Consider the following 25,988-nt stretch of genomic DNA (forward strand, 5'->3'; position numbering starts at 1 on the left):
AAGATAAAAAAAACATTCAGTGGACTTCACCACTAGTTTTGTTTTAAAAGTTCAGGCAAAGGCTACATGAAAATCAGGAAGGGAGAAGTCCAGTTAATATCTGCAAGCGTCACTGTGCTGATTCTTTGCCTTTTCCATTCGAACTAATGAACAACTCCTAAATCCTTTTAACCAGTACCATATTCTGCAAATTTCTTTGAAATTAGGAGCAAACAATGATGGACTAATTAAGTCTGCTGCTGACCCTGTTGAAAGAAACAAGTTTAAATCAGTTGACACAGCACACAAGGTCTTTGTATTGACTGTCAGAAGTTTCTGCTGTACCACTCTTCACTGGACTTCAGTTACAAGTTTTATTAAAAAAAATCCTCTTCTCAGAAAAGTGGAAGAAGAAAACAAGAAACAACACTGCTAAATGGCATATTGGGTCAGTATTGTAACTAATATTGAATTACAAAATACCAAGACAGCACCTTCAAAAATAGTTTACATTTTGTGGCTACTAATTCTAAACAGCAAGAACCAGGTTGTAGCAATACTGCTGTCAATGGGACAAAAATATCTTTGGTTCCATTCTATGTTGGAGAAACAATTGTGGTACAGAGTGATTCTGAACCAACCATTTTCCAGGATTAGAAAATTAGTTAAAACTTGTAGAACGATTGGCTATAATGGACATGTCGTTGATTCTTTTACAGCTGCTTGTAGGTGGGACTTGTAAAAAGTAACGTGGGGATAGTTCAGATGCAGCCAGAAGTTTGATGTAAGATTAGAGTGGAGTTGGTCATTGGATCAGACTCCTGGTAATTTTCTAGGCAATTACTTCGATTTGATTACCATTCAGCATTTTGAGTGTTCAAAGGTAGGAGTAACAAGAAATATGCAATCAGTATGTGGCACATTGCTGCCACATTTTTCCTCCACAGCATGCCTCTATGACATACTAGAACTTCTACCATTCCTGCTCTAGCTGCAATCCACTGCATTTGGGTCAACTCAGTTGAAAGGCACTCACTCAATGGGAGAATAAAGGAATTTGGCCCCATATTAAAACGATGATATAAAACATTTTTCCCCCATCAGGAGCAAGGAACAATCTGCTGGAGGAACTCGGCGGGTCAAGCAGCATCTGTGGGAGGAAAGGAATTGTTGACGTTTCCGGTTGAAACCCTGCATCAGGACTCATTTTTCCATGTTTACTTTATGCAGCGGATTTTGTGCTTTGCTGAGTCAGTTGTTGTTGTATCAATACCAAGGATTCTCACCACAAACCCCCATCGTATGGCACCGGAACAGATACAGCCATGGTTAATGTCACTCTAATACTCACCCCAACGTCAGAACTCGACAAAGCGTCACACAGCACCCTCAAGTGGTTCCTCTGGCAAACAAAAAACAGACTTGTCCCGAACAATATAAAGTTAATATGTTTATTCATGTAAACTGTACAAAATTCTGAAAAGGTGATTTTAAGTTATTTTCTTCAACATTCACAATTAATTGGAAGATTGACAGAATTATATTCTATCCTGGGTAACTGATTGTACAAGGAAACAGAAAATGCTGCAACAATCGTAATGCACAAATTTTTTCCACAGGAACAAAAACTCTTATCTTGGTCCTTTTTACCTTGTTTTATGTTCCAGATTATACTGCGTGGATGACTTAACTTCAAAGGAGTAGGGCAAAGGCAACTCACACTTCATTGGACACTAAGAATTTGTTAACAGCTATTAAAAGTTTCAGTACAGTGCATTTCCAAATGAAAACCAAGCAGACTTAAGTAGTTATCAATCTTTCCACAAGTAACTAATCTTATTTGCAACTTTACTTGCTTCTTACAGTTGTGCCTTTCCTTAAATACATTTGACAACAGTGACTATAACCTGTTGCATTTACCAACTGACTGAAAAAAAACTGTCCAAAGTACTGAGTGACCTGTTTTCATACACTTATTTTTCATTGAATGGCAGCTTGAGAAAACAAAATATGGCTCAATTTTCTGTTTTTGTCCAATTCTTCATTGGTTCTCAATCAAAATAACACGTGGAGTGAATGAAAATCGGCTCCATTACATTTGGTAATTTTACAGATAAGTTAAACAAATTACTTACTTTTACCGCATTGTGAGCTCAGTGTGTGATAGTTTTTGTATGGGAAATTATATGACACCAGATGCAAAACTTTAAATGATACAAACCCTAGATTATGGGGCACTTCTCTACAGATAAAATAGCAAGAAATCTGAGGATACAGTACAAGCATGGAAGAATCAAATCCTACATCAGGAATTTAGCACATAATCTTGATTGACAGTCTAGTGTTCTGGGAATAACCCATTATTAGACCTGCCACCTTTATTAGGATAAATATTACATTCCCTTTTAAATCAGAGCTTTGTCCAGGTGCTTAGATGGATTACAACAATCCCATGATATGATGAAAAAACATTTTTTAGGACTGTCAAAGAAATATTTTAATTATCTGTTGTTTGTGTCAAAACAGATCTTTATGACTGCTGGTGAAATGGCCATCCTACAACAGAATAGAAATGTCTTCACCAATAATTCAGGTCATAAAAGCTAGATGTAGGGATTGTATAGCAACCTGCACATCAGATTCCCAATGCATTGATCCAAAGAGTAAAAATTATGCATTTGTTGCAGTGACATCCTCACAGAACGGACAAGGTAAATCAGAGGTAAAAATTAAAAAGTGCTAGGTATCACAGCAAGAGTATAAGGAAGTAAAACTAACGATACAACACAAAGTATACAATATTTTAAGAGTTTCAGTTCTTCCAGCTGAGCAGAATTGAATTAAATTGTGTTGCAATAATCACAGGAACTGTACCAGGAAAATAATGAGTGTGGGGATGGTTAAAATTATCGCGCATCATTGGAAAAAATCCTTAATTGTCCTGCATGGCCACGTCCCTTTCAAAGTCTCATGCAGCATATATTACTGGTTGGCAGTTCCACAAACGAATGCAACTTGACAATGATAACCAGTCATGTAGTTTTATCTCTGGCATTTCTATCTTCGGTAGCGATACCTTTTAAAATGGAACCACAGTTGAAATATTCCATTGGCAAACTGACATCTGAAACCATGCCGGTGAGAGTACTCCCATTCCCGGTTAACAATTTTAAAAGCAATGTCTTCGTATGGAGGACCAGCATGGAAGCGAAGAATGGCAAAATCTTTGTTGTCCACACATGGCTCAAGAAAATATTGAGGGGTTGCCCTTTTATCAATGAGGTCTGGGTAAAAAATGTTGAATTTGTAACCCTGGACAATCTTAGGAGGAGGGTTGTCAAAATCGTAATGGGTTTGGTTGTACTTGTTCCACTCAAAGCCGGTATGGACACGATTGAAGAACCGTGGTTTCCTGGGTCGGTATTTGTCAGCCCACAGGTAGACTTTGCCAGTCAAGGGCATCTCCACGCTGAACTGAGCTTCATCAGTTCCCATTCCCTCCTTGGCCTTGCGCACAAATGCATCTTCAGCACTCTCACTGGCATCACCTGTGCAAATATAACAGACAGAAAACATATAATTTAATTACGAGATACATTCAAACATTTGAACTACAAGTCATAATTATTGTTAAAATTAGTTAGACCTTAAGTAGAGATTTTAAGATTATGACATGTGGCACATTTGAACATGAATCAGACAACCAAAATAATACTTGTACATTCTAAATCTTTATTTGGTACAAGATAGATCATAACTGGTTTAACATGGGCATATTTTGAGTGACGCTGCAACTTGCAAGAAGGTATTTAAAATTCTGACAAGATTTGATAGTGTATACATTTGTGGTCTTTAAGATAAAGTATTCAGCAAGAAATCAAATAGGGAATTTGAAGAAGCTTCTTCAGTGACAGTGTGGCGAGAATGTAGAACTTGCTACCACAGAAAGTTGAAGTGAATAATATAGACTAGATAAGCATCTGGGGGAAGGATAAAGAGTTATGCTGATAATTTTGGATGAGGAAAGGCGGGAGGATCAAGTGTGGCTTGGACTGACAGGCCAAATGATTTCAGTCCTGCATGTCATGTAATTCAACTTGCTTTTCATCTACAATTTGGGGATATGGTCGGCATATCGAAGAAGAATCTGCTGCTGTCGTAGAAATAAATTACAGAAGTTCAACAAAAAGTCAGCTGAATGGGTAGGGACGACACTCTTACTGATGGGATTGTGTGGCAGTTGGTGCAAGTTGCAGGGGATGGTCTGAAAATGTGGAGAGTGGCAGAGTGCTTATACGAGAGTGCACGCACAGAAAGTAGAATGGATTAAGTCAAAGTTGCCCCTCAGCAATGGATGACAAGAAAAGTGAGTCACTTTTGAATTATGTTTCAATGCTTAAACTTAGTGGAAATAATTGTAGAGAATGGTTGGAATGGGAGGTAATAGATTATAAAAATTTTTTTTAAATTTCAGAAGTTGAGTAGTCAATTTGTTCGCGATCTTTCTCTTACCTGTCACTTGCAGCTGCTGCCTTGCCATCATTAGCTTTTGCAGGTCTTCATCAGCATCTACTATATGAGTGTCCATAGGCAGTTCGTGTGTACTGAGTAACCTTGGACTGTATTTGCCAGCATCATAATCATCCAGGCTCTGTTGTATTAGGTCCTCCTCAGTGAGCACTGCTTCTCCTTCAGCCTCACCCTCTGCATTCTCCTCTTCTGCATTTGCTTCTGAAGTGCCTGTTACTTCCTTGTCTTCACCTTTTGACCTGTGTGACACAAATAAAATCAGCATCACCTTTTAAAACTAAGCACAAATGCCAAAAATTGGAAGAACTTATAAATTATCAACACTATTAATGGCTTGTTTAATTAGCAACAAAAATTTGCATTTCTAAATAGGCTGAAACCTGTTTGATTCTGTTGTAGACAGTTTTGTTGTCTCCATTTTGATAACCTGTTATAGCTGTTGGTACAAAAGCTTATTATTTTTTGCAGTGTGGAAGACATTCTTATCACAAAAGTGGCTGGGTCTAGATGCCAACATTACTTATAAAAAGCTAACCTATTTGAGGTTGACCTGAGAACGACATTACACATTTTGACAGATCAAAGAGCCCAAGTTTCACCAGTAATAAAGAATATTTGCATTCTATAAGTAACAGCGAAGCTCCAATACCACCCTTCTCCAAGGCAACACGGGGTCAAAAGTAGGGGTGTGGCCTGGGATATAGAGGCAGTGGTAGAATGAGTGAAGAACAGAAGGAAAGAAAAGGGATGCAAATGGGAGAAAGAGAACAAGCAACAAGAGAATTTATGACCAACTTCCTGTGATTAAAAGGTACTGCAAGACTTTATTGAATTAGCAACTCTTACACTGAGACATAAAGTGAGCTATTAATATTTGCATGCCTCTGCACTAGACAGAGATAGTAGAACATCCCTGAGTCCACGGGGACACTGTTATCGTTTGTTTCATATTTCCTATGACTTTAAAGAAGGCCGTTTGGCCCATCAAGGCCTATGCCAGCTCTCAGGACAATCCCATCAACTGCATTTCCCAGTAACCGGTTATCTCCCTCTTGTCCATTAACTACACCCGATTCTACCACCCACAACTAGGGGCAACTTACAGCAGCCATCTAACTACCCAGCTACCACAGTTTTGGAATGAGAGGGGAAAGTGCAGCACCTGGGGTGAAAATCCAATCGGTCATGGAGTGAACGGACAAGTTCCACACAGACAGCACCAGTCAGGATCGAACCCAGACACCTGGAGCTGTGAGGCAGCAGTGCCAACCACCGCACCACTATGCTGCCTTGGAAAACTGTGGTTCCTTCTTTTGAATCTGAAACAAAGGCCCTCTTTCAATTTGTTGCACACACAATTCCTGAGCTGCCAGAGGAAATGGTTGAGGCAGGTAGAGTAACAACATTTAAAAAGGTGCTTGGACAAGTACATGGATAGGAAAGGGACATGGGGCAAACGCGGACAAATGGAACTAGCTTAGATGGGAATCTTGGTCAGTGTGGAGCAGTTGCGCCAAAGGGCCTATTTCTGTGATGTATGACTCCATGACTCCTGTTGCTCTATTACAGCAATTCTAATGAAAATATAAACACTAAATAAAATCACTTAGAACAAAATTAAAACTGTATAACATAGAAAGGCATTAGTTTCAATTAATGACCGTTGATAAATTTGATTCACCATTATAACATGAACAAGATGCACTGACTGAGCAAATGCTACAATGAAGATCAATTTTTTTTGTACGCTACGCAAGTGAAATTCAACATGAACTTTTCCTTTATGCAGAGCTTTCCCACACTACAGTTCAACTTCAGCGTCAAGAAAAACTCATGACAGAAAGTTATTGGGGCTATTTTTTTCAACCTCACACGAATAGCAAAGCTCATCCAGTCCACAATGGTTTAGTTATTTCAAGTCATAAATACTCCTGTAGTGTAAGATCCTATGTAAATTAATTCTGAAACAATTCAGCTCGAACTAACAACAGAAATAGCTGTTATTGCAAAAAAAAAGTTATTTTTATGCTTCAGCAGTATAGTTTCTATATTTAATAGGTCACGATAATTTAAGACAACTATGATATTACTGTCCCAAAATAACTATGGTCAGTCCAATAGAATAACAGCAAAATAATCAAGTTTTTAACAACAAAATGTAATTTTATATCCTTAATACAATTTTCTTAAATGCTCATCCCTGCCTAGAGTATTCCTCTAAACTTATAAAATATCTTTACCTGAGAGGAGAGTTCTCTGTACTAGAATGGTCGGATGAGGAAAGGTTGCTGTGATCTTTACTGAAATATTATACAAGCAAATAAGACAGAATGAAAAAAACAAATTTATAAGAAGTGTCATTTCTAAATAAACCATTTAAGGTCATTCACATACAAATGGCCAATAAATAGTATTCTTTGAAGAGAACAATTTTTAATAATAAACGGACAGAATAGAAGCCAGGTTTTATTAACAATGAAATGTAATAATCTACTCGCTTCCCTATTCTGTTATTCTTTTATCCAGCGGTTAGTATAATGCTTTACAGCGCCAGCGACCTGGGTTCAAATCCAGCCACTGTCTGTAAGGAGCTTGTGCGTTCTCCCCGTGTCTGCGTGGGTTTCCTCCGGGTGCTCCGGTTTCCTCCCACATTCCAAAAGACGTACGGGTTAGGAAGTTGTGGGCATGCAATGTTGGCACCGGAAGCGTGGCGACACTTGCAGGCTGCCCCCAGAACACTAAGCAAAAAGATGTATTTCATTGTGTGTTTCGACGTACATGTGACTAATAAAGGTATCTCATTTCTCTTAATGCTCAAGCATTACTCAGCACCTAAATAAACCCTCATCATGTGCATGGAGAGTAGCAGAGTTGACTGCAATGAACATCAAGAAAATAAAATCTACATGCATCAGATATTTACTCACACATCTGTGACCTGCCAATGATGTTATATAAAGAATGCTTTTAACTTAACGTATTGTTAGTTTACTGATTCAAAATGGCAGCAAAGAGGTTCATTCCTTCTGCAATAACAAGTTGTAAGACAGATCTAAAACTGCAAAAGCACATACTTGTCCTTGGGAGACTGCGGTTCGCTCTTTAGAATCGGAAACAAGGGCTCGCTTTCTACTCCCTGCTCCTGCTTCAGTTTGTAAAGTTTCTGTCGCAACACATCCTGATGTCTTTCACGCAGCCTGAGGGAAAGATAACAGACATATGTCAGTCCATCCAAGCAGTAACATATATGGAGAGAACTTTAAAAGAAAATCTATGACTTCTTACTGGGTAGATTCACAACTTAGTGCACATTTAGTGAAAACAGAGTCCTTGCTGACAACGAGGCTAATACAACATAAATGAATTGGGCTAAAGGGCCTGTTTCTGTGCAGTATAACTCTATGAACATATACTGATTAGGCCAAACAACTTATTGCAACTTCCTTCTAAGACTAGCAGAAGCAGCCTGTCTACGCATAAGACACAGGACTGCAGTCGTGCTTTATTACTAAAAATGTACACCTTAACAAACATAAACAAAATACAACTGAGCTTTGGTTGTCTAACTACATCAAAACCTTTTACTGAGTGCGTGCCAAATATGATCGAAGAACTAACTTCACTCTCTTCTGCTTGGTTCTTTCCTATTTTCAGGATTTGTTTATTACATGCGTGGTCTCTCTCTCTCTGTATTTGGTACAGGCTTTCTCTTGGCAGCCATGCTCTGTGTGCTGCAGCTCTTGGTTATTGCACACTGATTTTGCAACTTCAGCTAAAACAATCACTCATGTATTTAAAGCACAGCCAGCATCCATACCTTTGATAGCGTAGGAAGCTTATTGTCTTCACCTTTTCATTTGTATAGGTACATAATCCTTTAACAGGTCATCTCGTATTTTGGCACAGAACACTCAATGATATCAATGCTCAAAGTACACAGATCTTCTCCCCAAGTGTACCTCTTTTATGACCACAGCAAAAGCAAATCTGAGTGAACCAAGAAGCCTTCATACCAATAATGTATTTTCGTGTTTTACCTGGCTCTGGCCATATATGCCTTGAGTTGCTGCAGTAAAGATTCCCAGTAACCAATGTCCAGATTTGAACCACCAGTTTTAATTTTCGCTTCGATGTTTTGATACAATGCTTGAAGCTGGTTGTATGTTTTCCCTTTAAACACTGACTGGACATCAGTGCTCACTGAAGTATTGATTCCTTCTCGTCTCTCTCCTAAAAATTTTTTTTTTTAGAAAAAGGACAGTTATTAGGTTCAAATAATATTCCACTTTTAACAAAACTGTATATCAGAGCAAAGACTGTGTCTGGATGCCACCCTTAACATCTCATCAAGTGCTTACTCAGCGTGGAACTACTTTACTCAATTCTCATACGAGGCTTTGCAGGATATGTCCAAACTTATGCTTTTGTTAAAGGTACTATATTTGTTTTCATTTCCGAGTCAAAGTTCCTGTACCACAGGTGCGGGACTAAAATTTAAGGGTGCTAATTTCCCATATCTAGCCAGCTTTTACCCTAGATGAAAAGAACTTCAGTTGTATAAAACCAAGATAGCAATTCTGTTGAACATATGTACAAAAAAAGGATATGACACAACTACAATAGCTTCAATCTTATTAGATATTACAATTGAGAGATTAGTAAAATAATCCATTTGTTCTACCATTAACTTTAACATTAAGCTGTGTAGATTAAAACTTAAAAGAGAGGAGGAATGATTGAGCTCAAGGGGCTGAGAAAAACATCACCATGTGTTCAAGGGTCTTGTCTGTGTATGTGTTAATAAACAGCATTTGACTGTGTATGGAAGAACTCATTGTTGGCATAAGGCACAGGATTGCAGTTGTGTTTTATGACTAAAAACATACACTTTAGCAATTTATAAACAGAATACAAACAAGTTTTGGTGCTTTAACTACATCATAACCTTTTACTGAGTAGATACCAAACATGATTGGGGAACTTACTTCACTCTCTTCCATTTGATTGGTTCTTTCCGATTCTCAGGATTTATTTATTACATGCACTCTGAGTATTTGGTACAGGCTTTCTCTTGGCAGCCCTGCACTACGTGCTGCCGCTTTTAGCTACCGTGCATGGATTTTGCAACTTCAGCTTAAACAGTTGATGTAAAGGCAAAAAAAGCACAGTCTTGACCTTTAGCAAGATTGATGAGGACAAAACTGTAGCTCTAAGCCTCTCACCATATCTTCGTCTCTGCTCTTGGTGTTATACCATACTGTAAAATCTCCACAAACGTGACCCCTGCCTGAGAAACCTAAAAATAAAACAGAAGCCCTGCAAGTTAACCGCTGGTTACGGTCACTATGTGTCCTTGCTGCTGCTGGTTCCTCAGAATACTCTTTCCTCTTTGATCTTCATAGCCATCTCTGGTGTCTGGGACACGGCAGCCTCACCATAGGGGTTCACTTAAATACATTTCAATCCTAAAAGACAGCTGGGGGCTGGATGGCCGAAGTATCTTAGGCTTTTCCTTTTGTTCCCAAGATTCAGGGGATGGCACAACATTTCTCCGTACACAAAAGCAGAAAATGGAGAATAAATATGCCAGGAACTGCATACAAGAGATGAGATATAGGTTGAGGCGGACTGGTAAATTGAGATGGGATCTTGGCTTGTGCTGGAGTTAGAACTTGTGGGAAATGGTTGAACAAAATCAAGAGGCAGAGCTCAACTTACAGAAGAGAAAGTCGGCAACACGAATATGCAATACAGACTGGGAAAATTAGCATATTTCCAAATATTAAATGAGCTTGATCTAGATGAATTTGGGGAGGGAAGCTGGGCAGCGGAGAGTAAAGATCAATTTACAGGGGAAAATGTGCAACTTTGTAAATGCAACAACACGCAGCTCAAGGAATGCAAATTAACTTCTTGGGAGCTGCTTCACAGGATTTTATAGATGGACAAATGACGTCAAGAATCAAGTCTTTAGCTTACAGACAGCCATGACAATTTATTTGCATAAAAAGCATTTTAGTTTTTGTACAGGGAAAATAATTTGTGTTTCACTTGTTGTTTTGCAATAGCTACTATGAATCATTTGCTGCAACACAACTCTGGAGGGGCAATGCACCATAACTTTGGCAGTGGGCAACTCTTAATTTGCTCAGTAACATATGCCAAAATCTAAGTTTCAACTGACAAATGTCAGATTTTAATATTGGATGCCAATCAAACTGGAGACGATTTATTGCCAGTTAAAGCCATTTTATCCCCCATTTGGGACTAGCATTGTAGAGACAACCTGGCAAGTAAATGTTAAAGTAATAATTAAAGTAAGAATGAGAAGGAAAAAAAATAAGCTGACGACATTATTGTAAAAGGGTTTTACAACTGAATGCTGGTACTAAATATCTGCTTTAAGCTGGACAGCGTGCAGAGGAGATTTACAGGATGTTGCCTGGACTCAAAGGACTGAGTTATAGGGAGAGGTTCAGCAAGTTGAGACTTTTTTCATTGGAGCATTGGAGAATGAGGGGTGATCTTATAGAAGTGTATAAAATTATGAAAGGCACAGATAGGATGAATGTGCAGTCTTTTTCCCAGCACTGGGGAATTAAGACATGGCACAAGTTTAGGGTGAGAGGGGCGAGATTTAATGAGAACCTAAGAGGCAACGTTTTCACCCAGAGAGTGGTCAGTTATATGGAACAAGCTGCGAGAGGAAGTGGTTGAGGCAGGTATACTGACAACATTTAAAAGACATTTGGATAAATATATGGATAGGAAGGGTTTAAAGGGATATGGACCAAACGCAGGCAAATGGGACTACCTTAGATTGGAATCTTGATCAGCACAGACCAGTGGGGCCAAAGGGCCCGCTTCCATGCTGTATGACTCTAAAACAAAGGTGTAACCAAACCTGCAGCATGAACGCATTTAACACAAGGTTAACCAACACTGAGGAAAATTCAACCAAAATTTCTATTCCAGATCACCAAGAGGAACCAAAGTGTTTTGAATGAACTTTAAAAACACCTGAAGGGATTGAATTGTCTGGACCTTCTATGAATACCAGCGGTCTGGCTGTCCACAAGCCTTTCAAACCTATAAAGTAACAAGCATGGTTCCTCCCAAGTCTGGATTCATTCCCAAAGCCTTTGGAAATGTTAATGCTAAATTCACTGGAGTGCGGCCCACTCATTAGCCTTTCAAAATGCTGTGACGATGGGCAAAACATCAAACGGGATGACATTCCCTTGACAGTTCACTGAAATAAGAACGGGAAAGAACTATTTCACAAAGTTACAGCAAAAGGCAAGATTGAGATGAAGATGCTACAATCAAAAGTGGATGAGAGGGGTTTGTGTCAAACTGTCACAAGTGTGTTTTTGCATTATGTAAAAAAAAATGGTTTAGGACATACTTCTGTGACTTTCAAGGAGCCACAGGCAGGGTTCAACTTCTGAACACATAGGAACAAAACTTTTCTGAGTGACCACCAGGACACGTTATATTCTAAATCACTAGAGCAGAAGCTAACTATACATGCAAGTAATATGTAATACTAAAGGGTAGCTAAGGGAACTGCGTACACAGATGGAATCATCCTCAGGAGGCTAAAGAAATTCGGTTTATCCCCTTTGATTCTCACCAACTTTTACCGATGCACCATAGAAAGCATCCGATCTGGATGTACCACGGCTTGGTATGGCAACTGCTCCTCCCAGGACCGCAAGAAACTACAGAGAGTTGTGGACACAGCCCAGCGCATCACGGACACCAGCCTCCCCTCCTTGGACTCTGTCTTTACCTCTCGTTGTCTTGGTGTAGCAGCCAACATAATCAAAGACCCCACCCACCCGGGACAGTCTCCCTTCTCTCCTCTTCCATCGGGTAGAAGATACAGAAGCCTGAGGGCACGTACCACCAGTCTTAAGGACAGCTTCTACCCCACTGTGTTAAGACTATTGGACGGTTCCCTTATACAATGAGATGGACTCTGACCTCACGATCTACCTTGTTGTGACCTCGCACCTTACTGCACTGTACTTTCTCTGTAGCTGTGACACTTTACTCTGTACTGTTATTGTTTTTTTTACCTGTACTGCATCAATGCACTCTGTACTAACTCAATGTAACTGCACTGTGTAATGAATTGACCTGTACGGTCGGTTTGTAAGACAAGTTTTTCACTGTACCTCGGTACAAGTGACATAATAAACCAATACCAACCTCCTTCAAGTGATCACCACAATGATCTGCATTTAGAGTCAGAAAAAGTACACAAGTTGAAGTCAGAGTTACAGTTAAAGGTTAAAACTGAGTTAAGAGTACAAAGGTCATTAGTGCATGGCATTTTGTAGCATTTTAAACCACATCATCTTCAGTAGCAATATCTTGTGTCATTGGCAGTGCTTGAGTTTATATTATTTCATTTGTAGTGTTTACCCAGTCCTAATAGAGAACTGCAACAACACACACAAAATGCCGGAGGAACTCAGCAGGTCAGACAGCATCTACGGAGAGGAATAAACAGTCAACGTTTCGGGTTGAGACCCTTCATCAGGACAGCAGGACTGATGAAGGGTCTCAACCCGAAACATCGACTGTTTACTTCTCTCTGTACATGCTGCTTGACCTGCTGAGTTCCTCCGGTATTTTGTGTGTGTTGCTCCAGATTCCAGCATCTGCAGAATCTCTCATGTCTCGCAATGGAGTACTAGGTTGTGCTGCACGGTGAGCCTCAATTAATTTTGCCCTTCTGAGATGGGTTCTCTGACTATTATCTCTTCTCTGAATAGTCTACTATTTTTCCATTACCTGGCCCTTTTCCTGAAGCTTCCAGTTTTTTCAGGTTATTTATTTCGTCCTCAGTAATAGTAGTCATATCCCTCCAAAAGTCAGCATTCTTGCCCTGTTCCAACTCCATGTAAACCTTAAACAAAAAAGGTCAGTCAGTCACAGGAATTTTCAAATTATTCATGCTCTGACCACACATAAATGCTAATGCTTGTATTTCTAGATAACATTTTCATTACTTAAGTGTTTTTTTTCACTTGGGACTTGTAGGTACAAATTGCTCAACACATTCTTACACAATGATATTCCAATTAGTGTTTCCATGGTAACAAAACCACAAAGGGATGCAGTCATCATTAAAACTATTTACATTAGCAAACCCTAGAATAAAAACTTATTTCCATCACCTAATTGCTGATCTTGTCTAAAGTACTGATTTGTTATTGGTGGTGTTCAACTGATATCAACAACTTTTCCGTTCTGATCCAGGGATTTACTGTTAACATGTGAACTTTGAGGAAAAGATTCAAAAGGAAGCCAACCAGAACACACTACAACTGAACTGGAATCTTCAGTTCAGTTAAAACCTTCAGCAACTTCCAACAGGAACTACCAAACCACGATCTTCCTCTCCTTAACTCTTCTTCCAAAGTTGGAGCCAAGGTGGATCCTGATTTGAATGGCTCAGCCACTCAGTTGATAATCAAGAGCCAATGAGAGTACAATTCAACTTTAAAACTTGGCCTTGAGGATATCAAACCTAATGTGTACCATTGCAAGAAGTTCTTTGAGACAACCCACATCTTCAACACACACTAAGATCAAGGCGCCTTAGGAAGGCACAAGAGTCATTTATATCTTGGCTACAGCTTTGATAATATCTCATGCATAATATTAGCGCAGCCCCAGTAAATATGAATCATAACCTACAAATTTCCACAGAAAAAGATACAGGCAGAATTTGCACATTTAAAGACAAATGAAGGGCCATGTTATGAGATTCTGCTGGCTCCACACTAGTCTCCCTTGGTAACATAGAATACATTCCCACTAGACCAAGTAATCTCTTAACTTTGAGTGACACTAATCTATTCAGCACCTTCTTTCATATTATCCAATATTTTTAACCCCCTCCTGTACCACTTTTCCAATCGCTCATCCAATTCTGCTATCTTTTCACTTCTGTCAGGCTGCCAGCTTCAAGGATCCATGCTCCCATCTTTTCCCCAGTTCCAGTGAATTTTGGGTTTTCATTTCTAGCATGAACCACAAATTCTGCTTGTTCCACTAATGGAATATCTTACACACGATATTCTGGTACTGTGGAGGCAAAACCCCACTTGGAACCTACCCTGCAACTGCAGTGTTATACTTACAAACTTTTTAACTTCCCTTCCCCCTTCAGGAATTCCCTGCCCTTCCCTCCATTTCTTCCAAACACTTCTAAATTAATCTTCTGAGCTTCACGTTCCCACAGATCTCCTCCCACCATTTCCCTCACGTGCCTAGAGCTCCAGACATAAACAAGAGTTCCGCGGAAATTCCAACAGTTAGTGCAACAGAGACTTCTGGTGGCCCCAACTTAGAACTGCGCTACCTTCTTCTTTTAAAATGTCTGAGGATCAATTACTCAGAGAAAACCATTTTCAATTTTCAAGAAACAAATCATTCTTGTCAAATCATGACACATACAACCTGCTTACAGGGAATAAGTCAAATATTTTAATTAAGTTCTGGTGCAGGAATTCATAAGATCTTAAGTTGAAACAACACAAGTTATTTACCAATTTCTAGGCTGCCACTGGGATGTATTAAGACAATTATAATGTACTATTTAATTTGAAAAAGGTGAATTCAAATCAAATGATCCAAAAACCTTATGTTCCTTTCATTATCATTTTCTACAGCATAAATGCATAGTTTGAATACCTCTACTGCTAAAAAACTGAAATTAACAGCACATGCCAAGCTATTGTTATAAACAATGATAATTAATGCTACCTATTATTACATTATGATTACCAAATTGAGAACCAGTTCTGCAAATTATCTTATCGCTCTTGCTGTTCACACTTTTGCCTGCCTGTGCTAAAATATAATGCTGGGAATTCCCACCAAAAATTGTTTGTTTCATCCTATTTCTAAATTCAATTGTAAGGACAAGAATGCCATTGGTAAGGTCAGTAATTATTACTCACCCCACAGAGAAGATGGCAATGATCCTTCAGTAATTTAATACAACTGAGCCAGGGGAGAACCTTGGTGAGCTTGAATCTCTTATGAACAGATCTTAAGACATTACTAAGACAATAAAACACAGCACATTAACTGAGTGACCTACTCTGATATCCTCAAGAAGGTCTTCCAAGTCTGAAGCAGTCAGTCCATTTAGGAATGTGTACGGTTCATGCATTTCTACAGCTAGATCATCATCCTCTGCGCTGATGTATTTAGCGAGAAGGTCTATTGGCTTTGCTCGGCCTCCCAGAATACGGATCTTTGACCTAAAGCGAAAGGAATGAATTGAAAGCCATTTTCTCATTAAATGTCAACATAATAGATGCTCTTCTCAAATACTTTCCTCCCTAAATCGATTAGGGTTGTAGCTGAAATAACATAATAAACTGCAATGCACCCAATAAATATAGCAGCAAACTTCTGTTTTCCTGTCGCAGAAAACATCCATGAGTTCCTCATAACCAAACCAAAGTAGCAGTTGCAACGTACACAGAATAAATGCACAAAAGAAGTTGAATTCCAGTTCAATATTGTTATAACAAACCCTGCAATAGGCAAAATAAAAAATCCTAAGTTCGAACTGTGCTTTATCTTATGTACATGTACTTTTTGGCAGAAATCAGAAAATATCAGATTACTAATCAAACTAAGAATGTGGCCTCAGTTCATTTCCCTGCTCCATTCACTCAAGACCAATTGTCACAGCATTGCTGAGGCAAGTTTGCTTGACTAGGATCATCTACTTCTGATTTGGTTGGAAATCAAACATCACACTTATCATTTGAGTTATAGAATAAATTAATAAAGTAAGTGACCTACTTGAAAATCTTTACAATTTTTCACCATTCAGCCATTGTTTTAAATAATTCAGGAAAAATTTGTAATTGATATTTTTTTAAAACCATGGAAAGATGTTGAAAGCACCCCATTTTAATAAAAAGCATATCCTCGAACTCGCTATGGGCAACGTAGGAGTCACAAAGCACAGACATAATGCCTTTAGCCCAGCGTATCAAGCACTCATTTACACTAATCCCATTTCCAGCAGTTCATTTGAGGGCTACTATGCCTGGGCTTTTCAAATGCTCATCAAAATGATTCTTAAATGTATGCGAGTACCTGCCTCTACCTCTCCCACAGGCAGGGTGTTCCAGATTTCAACCACCCTCTGGATGATAACATTCCACCTCAGGTTACTTCTACAGAATAACGGGCAGGAGATTACGTCCTGTGTTTTTAGACACCTCTGCTATGGGGAGAAGTTTCTCATTACCTATGCTATTGATGCCCCTCATAATTTTCAACACCTTTATAAGTTCCCCCCTCAGCCTCCTCTGCTCCAAAGAAAACAAACCTAGCCTATCCAGTCTTTCCTCATAACTTGAACGCTCCATCCCAGGCAACACCCTGGTGCATCTCCTCAGCAGTGTCAGCTACAGACAAGCGGCGAAATAAGAACTCGAGTAAAAGTGAACAATAAAACGTAAACTATGCCACATTAAACAAGAGTTCTGCTGAATAATTTTACTTGGCTTTGTTTGTTTATAGATTTCCAATTTGATTTTTTTTATTCATTAAAAAGTTTACTCATTTTGGATTCAACAGGGCAAGCTTAAACACTGTTCACACATCAGTCTAACCCCTTGCACTTCCACTCAATGTCATCTTTCATTGGAACTGCTCGCACAAGGCTGTTACCAATTTATTAGGATGTTTAATTGCATTGATTAAAGATAAACAATTTGTATTAATGAATATTTTGTCAACAAGATTAAATTCTGTAGAATATTCACTGACAAAACTAATAGGTCACTGTCCTCAAGGAGTGGTTCTGGAGAGGCTCTGACGACAGAGAATATTCAAGCCTTTCATTCAACAACGTGCATTTATAAACCAACATCAACCTGTTCACCAGGCGCAGAACCAGCCACATTAAGAGATTAAAACAAGTTACCAGAAGGCTGGTCAAGAAAGTGGATTGTAGGATTAGGAGAAAGGAAATTATAAATCTTTGGATGGACCGTGTCAACGTGGGGAAACAAGGATAAGATTTCTACATACAGAATATTGTCAAAATAAATCCAAGATAATTAAAATCTCACCACTAAGGACTCGCTAGCTATAGAGCACAAATTACAGCTTGTGCCTCCCCTACAGATATATAGGAATGCAGAACAGTATCCACTATTGAACATTAAACATAGGAGCTACTATGTTTTAATCAAAAGAATTTGGAAGTATGACTTCTTACAAAATTCTGGTTAGACCACACTTAGAGTATTGTGTCCAGTTCTGGTCGCCTCATTATAGGAAGGATGTGGAGGTGTTGGAAAGGGTGCAGAGGAGATTTACCAGGATGCTGCCTGGATTAGAGAGTATGGATTATTAGGAGAGACTAAAGGAGCTAGGGCTGTTCTCAATGGAGAGGAAATGGATGAGGGAATACATGATAGAGGTATACAAGATATTGAGAGGAATAAATAGAGTGGACAGCTAGCTCCTCTTTCCCAGGGTGTCAATGCTCAAAACAAGAGGACATGGCTTTAAGGTATTGGGTGGGAAGTTCAAAGGAGATGTCAGCGGGAGGTTTTTCACCCAGAGAGTGGTTGGTGCATGGAATGCGCTGCCTGGGGTGGTGCTGGAGGCTGATACATTGGACAAGTTCAAGAGATTGTTAGATAAGCATATGGAGGAATTTAAATTAGAGGGATATGTGGCAGGAAGGGGTTAGATAGTCTTAGGTGTTGTTTGAAGGGCGGCACAACATGGTGGGCCGAAGGGCCTGTATTGTTCTATGGTTCTATTCCAGTTTACCTTAATTTGGCTTGCTGCAAATGGAAATAATCTTCTTGTTCTGCCCAGGTCTTGAAGTGTTCTGCTTCCTTCTCCCGCTGCAACATCTCCAGCTCCTGTTCCCGCAGACTTTTCTCCCGCTCCCGCTCCAGGCGCAGCTGTTTCACCTACAGACAAGCGGCAAAATAAGAACTTGAGTAAAAGTGAACAATAAAACATAAACTATGCCACATTAAACAAGAGTTCTGCTGAATAATTTTACTTGGCTTTGTGTTTCTTTATAGATTCCAATTTGATTTTTTTTTATTCATCAAAAAGTTTACTCATTTTGGATTCAACAGGGCAAGCTTAAACACAGTTCATGCATCAGTCTAACCCTCTTGCACTTCCACTCAATGTTATATTTTATTGGTTTAATTGCATTGATTAAAAATAAACAATTTATATTAATGAATATTTTGTCAACAAGATGAAATTCTGTAAAATGTTCACTGACAAAACTCATTAATCAAAAACTCAATCTGTTTTGGTATTGAGTTTACATCCAAAACCAGAAAACTGATCAATAAACTTGATTTCACCTCTTCCATTGACTCTCATGTTTGGCAGCAAGATCTTTTACAAATATCTACTTCAGATCTAACTATGTCAGTATCCTTATACCTTTACCAACCATATAAAATGTGTTTCTTTTTCCTCAAAAAGATGAGTAGACTATCAGCAAAATTGAGAAACTTGCCCATAATTTATCTGGTGTAAGTCAGTCTCAGGTGTTGCCATTGTTAGGATCAAATAAAAGGAATGTGGAAAAAATAGATTATCAAGCAATTAAAAGAAGAGTTAATTGTGGTTTTAATTGCTATCAGCAGACCACAGTACAAAATTTTATAAAATTATTCCTTTAATCTACTGTTGCACAAGTGATGAGGTATATCCTCACATTGCTGTTATTTAGATGAGGCCAAAGTGAGAAGCAGCTTTATTTTCATTAAAGCCACCAAATCGGATACCTTGTCCAAGAGGTTTAAATGGGACAAATGCTAGACTTGAGACACTGCAAGTTATGAGAAGCATTGCAAGTACAAATGAAATGCCTTCTGGGGCAAACAGAAAACTCCAATTCCAAGTCTTGGGTGTTAATTGAAGTTATTTGACACTGGATATCTTCTCCACCCTAGAAATGCAATATGGTCCACAGATACCATTGACATGGATCAACATTTAATTGAATGTTTTCAGCTCAGGTTCTGCTGATTGACAACAGCCACTTGATATCTTTGTCACGAACCAGCAACAAAAGAGACACACTGAGCATAATTCAGTGTTAAAAATTATTTTATTAGTCACTACTTATGATAATACGTAAAAGAAAAGTAAAAATGTTAGTATGTTAGAATTCAAAAATGTTAAACCTTGAACGTTAACCCCAAAACTAAACTCGTCGTATGTGTGTGTGACAAAGTCCAAAACTCCCAGTTCCGGAATGGTTCTTAAAGTTCAGTTCCGCAAGCCTTAAGGTGAAACATGAGCAAGGGCTTCTTCAACAACCACCGTTGTCTGAAGATAAGACGTAGACGTAGAGAAACATAGAGAGAGTAAATACAAAATCCAAATGTTCCATGATGGAACCCAAACGACACTTCAGTGTTTACTCGGTAGTGACTTCCTCACCCCGAAAAGCATCCGAACCGTGGTCGTCCACACATAAATACCTGTTTCCTTCTACAGGTCAGCAACAAAGTGAACTCCACCGGATTACTTCCAACTTCCATACATGGATTTCTATGGCAAACACAGTTATTGTTTCTCATCCATCGATAGAGAAAACAAGCAGGCTGGTGTCTCTCTCCCTTCTCTCTCTCTCTCTCCTTCTTCTTCTTCTGACTTCTTCAACAACGTCATTACATCCTTTATCTTCTATTGACGTAAGCACGCCCCACACACACATACACACACACTCTCTATCTTAAAGGGACTTTCACTGAGTCCGTAACATCTTTTGAAACTGCACTTCTTGCTGCTTCAGTCCTGTTTCCCCGGCATGTGTTGAGATAATTATTACTATCAGCCTCATCTCAGACCAGTAACAAATCAAACTAGTGTTGGCTGTAATCAGATGGGAAATGGCAGTGAGACAGGATGGCTAGACTTCACTGCCACCAAGTCTTTCTCATCAGCCTCAAAACTCAGTGGAGGGTCAAACTTCATTGGGAAAATCCTGTTTTAAAGCATAATGGGAAATAACTGACAGCCTAAAAATCAACCAGCAAGCGTACTTAATTTAAAATGATCAATTTTTAATTTTCCAAAATACTTTTATCAAAAACTGTGGTTTAAGCAGTAAATTTACTAAAACTTTCAGCTATTTAAAGATACACAGATAAATCCAACATTGAGTTCATGGCTATTGATAAGGTTTCAGTGGGGCACGGTAGCGTAGCGGTTAGCGTAACACTATTACAGTGCCAGCCACCCAGGTTCAATTCCGGCCGCTGTCTGTAAGGAGTTTGTACGTTCTCCCCGTGTGTCTGTGTGGGTTTCCTCCGGGTGCTCCGGTTTCCTCCCACATTCCAAAGACATACGGGTTAGGAAGCTGTGGGCATGCTACGTTGGTGCCGGAAGCGTGGCGGCACTTACGGGCTGCCCCCAGAACACTCTACGCAAAAGATGCATTTCAGTGTGTGTTTCGATGTACTTGTGACTAATAAAGATATCCTAAAAAATCTTAATGTATCTAACCCCTAAAATCCTGGAGGAAAAATATTATCCAGAATGCAGTGAATATGCTTATTGGCCACATTACAGTCATCCCCAATAAGGTGCACAACATCCAAATATTTCCTCCAAAATGAATAAAATGCTGCGCTAATAGAGTTAACAAGTACAGAAGAAAACTTTGCACCTATTACTTAACAGTACTTAGTAGAAAGAAAGTCCTTCTCCAGCAAGTGAAGAAGCCTTGCCAAAAAATACTCCGAGTCAAACTTTGTTTCGAAAACGCAATGAACTATACACTGATTTTTCTTTTCCAATACAAAAGATATTTTAAAAAAGAATTTCTACTTCTCTTTGTGAGTTCCAACTGACCGAGGCAGTTTGGAAAGAAGACCTGGAAATGTGTCAAAAATCAGATTTACAGGCATTTTGGGAACATTGTGGACAAAAGAATGGAAGGTTTGTGAAAAACTAAGATATTATCCCATACCTTTTGCAGTTCCAAACGGTTGTCCTCTTGAATTCTCTTGTTTCTGTCCTTCAAATCTTTTTCAGTGAGATGACTAATTCCTTTCTTTTCCAGCGCCTATAATGCAAAGAGACAAACACTGTAAATAAAGATATTATACGAATACACTGTATATTCATAATACAGAAAAATATTTTTAAAATCATTATAGTTGAGCCAATCATGCATCTCAGAAAAAAGTAGTCCAAACTTTTCAGCTGCAATGATTGCAAAACTGTCAACATTTTACTGCTCTTATACCATGAAATTTCTGCAAAACACACATGCAGACTTATATACAGAGATTCATTGGCTGCTGTTTATAAATTCTACTGTAAAAATAACCATGAAAGTGTTATGCTTTCTTGCTTGAGATGCAAGTGAGCGACAATTGTGTACTAAGCCAGTGCAATAAGCCATAGGAACTTTTTAATAAACTTTCTGGTCCTAAAAATCTACTTATGAGTGAGAATTGTTAAAATATAGTTTTGTGAAAAGAAAATCATGTTTGATCAATGCACTGAAGATCTATTACAAATGTCTAATTCGGTCTATTACAGTATCCTCATATACGTTAACCAACCATGTGCTGTGGATAAAGGGGAACTAATGGATGTAACTACACTTAGATTTCCAGAAAGCATTTGATAAAGTGCCACATCAAAGGTTCTTGTGGAAAATAAAAGATTATGGTGCTGGAGGCAACATACTGGTGTGGATGAAAGATTGGCTGGCTAACCAGAAACAGTAGACATAAATTTTTTTTTCTGGTTAGCAAGATGTAGCAAGCAGTGTGTCACAAAGGTCAGAATTGGAATGGTCTACTCTGGATGTCTAAGGAGGTTTAGTCAATGAGTCCATCAAAAAGAGATTCAACAATTTCTGGATACCAAGGGAATCAAGTAACATTGAGATAGGGCAGAAAAATGGTGTTGAGGTAGAAAATAATGAGGGCCAGAGCAGACTCAAAGGGCCAAATGGCCCTTATTCCTGCTCCTAATCCTAATGATCTGGTACCGGAGGAATACAGAGGCTACAGAGAATTCTAGAGTGGAGTAAATTTACCGAATTAATGGTGATGCCTTTGAGGAATTTGAATAGAAAGAAGAGAATTTGAGTAGAAATAAGAAAATGTAAAGATCAATTTGCTACAAAATGTCCAATGATCATCTCAGTGCAGGTGCAACTGCAATATAACAAGTACCATGAAACCAAGGCCCCATCTGCCTGTTCAGACAGTTGTAAAGGATGTCATGATACTATCTGGAGACAAATCGTCCTGGGTGAATACTTATCCTTCAATTTGAAACAAAACAGATTAATTGATTGCTGCTGAAAGGTCTTTGACCTAAAATGTTAATGCTTTTTCTCATTCACAAATCCTGACTGACCAATTCTTTCCAACATTTCCCATTTTTATTTCATTTCTTCAGATTATGCAGTTATTTGATTATCATTAAATGATAGAAGTTTGTGTGACCTTGCACGGAAAATCACCTTCATACCTGAAATTAATCTATTGCAAGACAGCACATTGTGTCTTTCAGACAATTCTTAAATAAGGGTCCCACCTGCCCTCTAGAGGTAAATGATCCCAAATTCACTTCTCAGGAAAAGAATGGCAATTTTCCCATGTATTCCGGCTCACATTTCTCTCTCAACCATTAATTCAACAAATTATTTGGCTGTTTGCAGTATCTCACTGCGTGCAACTTGACTACAATATTTCAGACAACAGAGGTTACATATTAAAGTATTTCACAAGAAGGCAATGTATAAATCCAAACTCTTTCCTTCCACAGAGTATTATGGAAACAAAGAACACAGTTTTAAAGATGGATAACACTGAACTAGAGTGCAGAACAACAGGCAGCAGCTAATCAAAGTTATAGCACAGGAGGCCAATCAGTCCACCATGCTAAACCAGAGTAATTATCTAGTTCCATCCACCAGCCCTTTCCGCAGGTCTTGCAAATATTTCTCCACCATATACTTATCCAATTCCCCTGTGAAGGCCACACTGGAGCCTGGCTTCACAACACAGGCAGGGCATTTCAGATTCCAATCACACATTGTGGAAAAATGTTTTTCTTATCATCACTCTTAATTCTCTTCACCTTTATTTCTGAAACTGTGACATTTCATCTTCAACACCCTCCCCACCACAGGAAACAATCCCCCAGTATCCACTCCACCAAGTCCTCTCATATTTTACATTCTTCTATCAGACCGTCACTCAGCCTTCTCCTCTCCAAAAACAATTGTGGCCTCTCTAATCTCCCTTCATAACTTCAGTCCCTCATCCCAGGAACATTTCTTGGAATTTTTTATTCTGGACTTTCTCTGATGCCTTCACATCCTTCCAACATCACGGCAACCACAATATTCCAGTTACAGACTAGAGTGTTCAAAGAGTCATGGAGTCGTACGGAAACAGACCGTTTGGCCTAACTCGTCCACGCCAACCAAGACGCCCATTTGAGCGTCTGGCCCATATCCCTCTGAAGGTTTCTTATCCATGTATCTGTCCAAATGTTACTTTAATTGTACCAGCCTCTACCACTTCCTCAGGCAGCACATTCCATATACCCACCGCCCTATGTATGGGAAAAACTTGTCCCTCAGATCCCCTTTAAATCTTTCCCTGCTCACCTTAACCCTGGGCCCTCTAGTTTTAGGCTCCCCTATCCTCTTCTGCACTCTTTCTAGCTTAATCACATTCTTCCAAGAGTGTGGCAACCAGAACTGTACATAATTCTCCAAGTGCGGTCTCACCAACATTTGCACAAGTATAACAATGACATCCCAACTGTTATACTCAATGAACCCATCTGATGAAGGTAAGTGTGCCAAACACCTTCCTCACTGCCCTGTCTACCTACGTTGTCATTTTCAGGAAACGACATATTTGTATCCCGAGGTTTCTCTGTTCTACCACACTCCCTATCATTTACTATGCAACTCCTGCCCTCATTTAACTTACCAAAGTGCAATACCTCACACTCATCTGAGTTAAATTCCATCTAACATTCCTTTGCCCACTTTCCCAGTTGATCACCATCCTGTTGTAGCCTTTGACAACCTTCTTCACTGTCCACCACACCACCAATTTTATAAACGTTCAACAAAGACACTTGATCATAACCTTTTGCCAGATAAAGGTCCCCAGCAGGTTGTTGTCTCCAAAGGGATTGTCAGCGTTGGTATAGCCCATGTACTCCTCACTCCAGCCCATCTTTTCCCGTTTCTTTCTCTCTTTGGCCTCTTTCCTGGCCAGGCGCCGGGCCCGCTTCTCCTCGGGGGTCTCCATGGCCTTGGCCAGTTCCCTCTGCTGCTTCTTCTCCGCCTTCTCCTTCAGCTTCTCCTGGAGGCTCAGCAGGCGGCTGGCACTGCTCGAACTGCCCGAACGGTTGGAGGAGGACGAGGAAGAGGAAGAGGAGGAAGAGGCCGAGCGGGGGGACCGGGAGCGTCGGGAGCGGCCGGACTGGGACTGGGGGGACCGGGAGCTGGACGAGCGGCGCCGGCGGCGGGAGCTCGGCCTGGCCCTGCGCCTCGATCGCCGCCGGTCCGGACTGTGGCTGCCGCTCCTCTCCCTCCGGCCCTGGAAACCCCTCCAGTCCTGGTCCCTGTCCCGGGACCTGTCCCTCTCCCCCCGGTCCCTGTCCCGGGACCTGTCCCTCTCCCCCCGGTCCCTGTCCCGGGACCTGTCCCTCTCCCCCCGGTCCCTGTCCCGGGACCTGTCCCTCTCCCTGTCCCGGGACCTGTCCCTCTCCCCCCGGTCCCTGTCCCGGGACCTGTCCCTCTCCCCGTCCCGGGACCTGTCCCTCTCCCCCTCACCCCGATCCCGGTCCCTCTCCCCCCGGTCCCTCTCCCCCCGGTCCCTGTCCCGGGACCTGTCCCTCTCCCTGTCCCGGGACCTGTCCCTCTCCCCCCGGTCCCTGTCCCGGGACCTGTCCCTCTCCCTGTCCCGGGACCTGTCCCTCTCCCTGTCCCGGGACCTGTCCCTCTCCCCCTCACCCCGATCCCGGTCCCTCTCCCCCCGGTCCCGGGACCTGTCCCTCTCCCCGTCCCGGTCCCTCTCCCCCCGGTCCCTGTCCCGGGACCTGTCCCTCTCCCCCCGGTCCCGGGACCTGTCCCTCTCCCCCCGGTCCCGGGACCTGTCCCTCTCCCCGTCCCGGTCCCTCTCCCCCCGGTCCCTCTCCCCCCGGCCGCGCTCCCTCACCCCCGAGCCCATCGCCGACCGACCGACCGACGACGCCACAGCAACGAGGCCTGCCTCACCGCCGGGCGCGCCTCCCGCGTCTCTTTGCCTGATCAAATCCCAGCCAGGACCAACCATCCCGCATTCTTTAAAGGCCAAACGGCCCCTCTTTAAGCCAAACAAAAAAAAAATAACATGCGGGGGAATTTACACATCTGCAGCGAAATCCGCACTTTTTGT

General features: G+C 40.5%; 1 protein-coding gene across 1 annotated transcript; it reads right to left on the minus strand.

The window, feature by feature from the left end:
* Window positions 1-1,416: 1,416 nt before the first annotated feature.
* Window positions 1,417-25,886, minus strand: cactin. Its single transcript, XM_052038299.1, has 10 exons — window positions 24,693-25,886; window positions 21,530-21,625; window positions 18,346-18,491; window positions 15,635-15,797; window positions 13,315-13,429; window positions 8,547-8,739; window positions 7,584-7,706; window positions 6,750-6,809; window positions 4,492-4,748; window positions 1,417-3,527 (listed from the first exon to the last, which is right to left on the minus strand). Exons 1-10 carry the CDS (start codon window positions 25,884-25,886, stop codon window positions 3,037-3,039), a joined length of 2,838 nt encoding a protein of 945 aa, XP_051894259.1. The 3' UTR covers window positions 1,417-3,036.
* Between the last annotated feature and the right edge of the window lie 102 nt (window positions 25,887-25,988).

The sequence above is a fragment of the Pristis pectinata genome, chromosome 24, assembly GCF_009764475.1.
Source record: "Pristis pectinata isolate sPriPec2 chromosome 24, sPriPec2.1.pri, whole genome shotgun sequence".
Classification (NCBI taxonomy): Eukaryota; Metazoa; Chordata; class Chondrichthyes; order Rhinopristiformes; family Pristidae; genus Pristis; species Pristis pectinata.

Bases quoted from the DNA above. Each gene is read 5' to 3' on its own strand.
- cactin (XM_052038299.1), bottom strand. From the start codon at position 25,886: ATGGTTGGTCCTGGCTGGGATTTGATCAGGCAAAGAGACGCGGGAGGC. The intron at 8,740-13,314 runs GTAATGGAAAAA...AAAAATTTTTAG, and splicing joins AGCTTCAGGAAAAGGGCCAG to GAGAGAGACGAGAAGGAATC. The intron at 7,707-8,546 runs GTAAAACACGAA...TCTTTCCCTCAG, and splicing joins GCATATATGGCCAGAGCCAG to GCTGCGTGAAAGACATCAGG.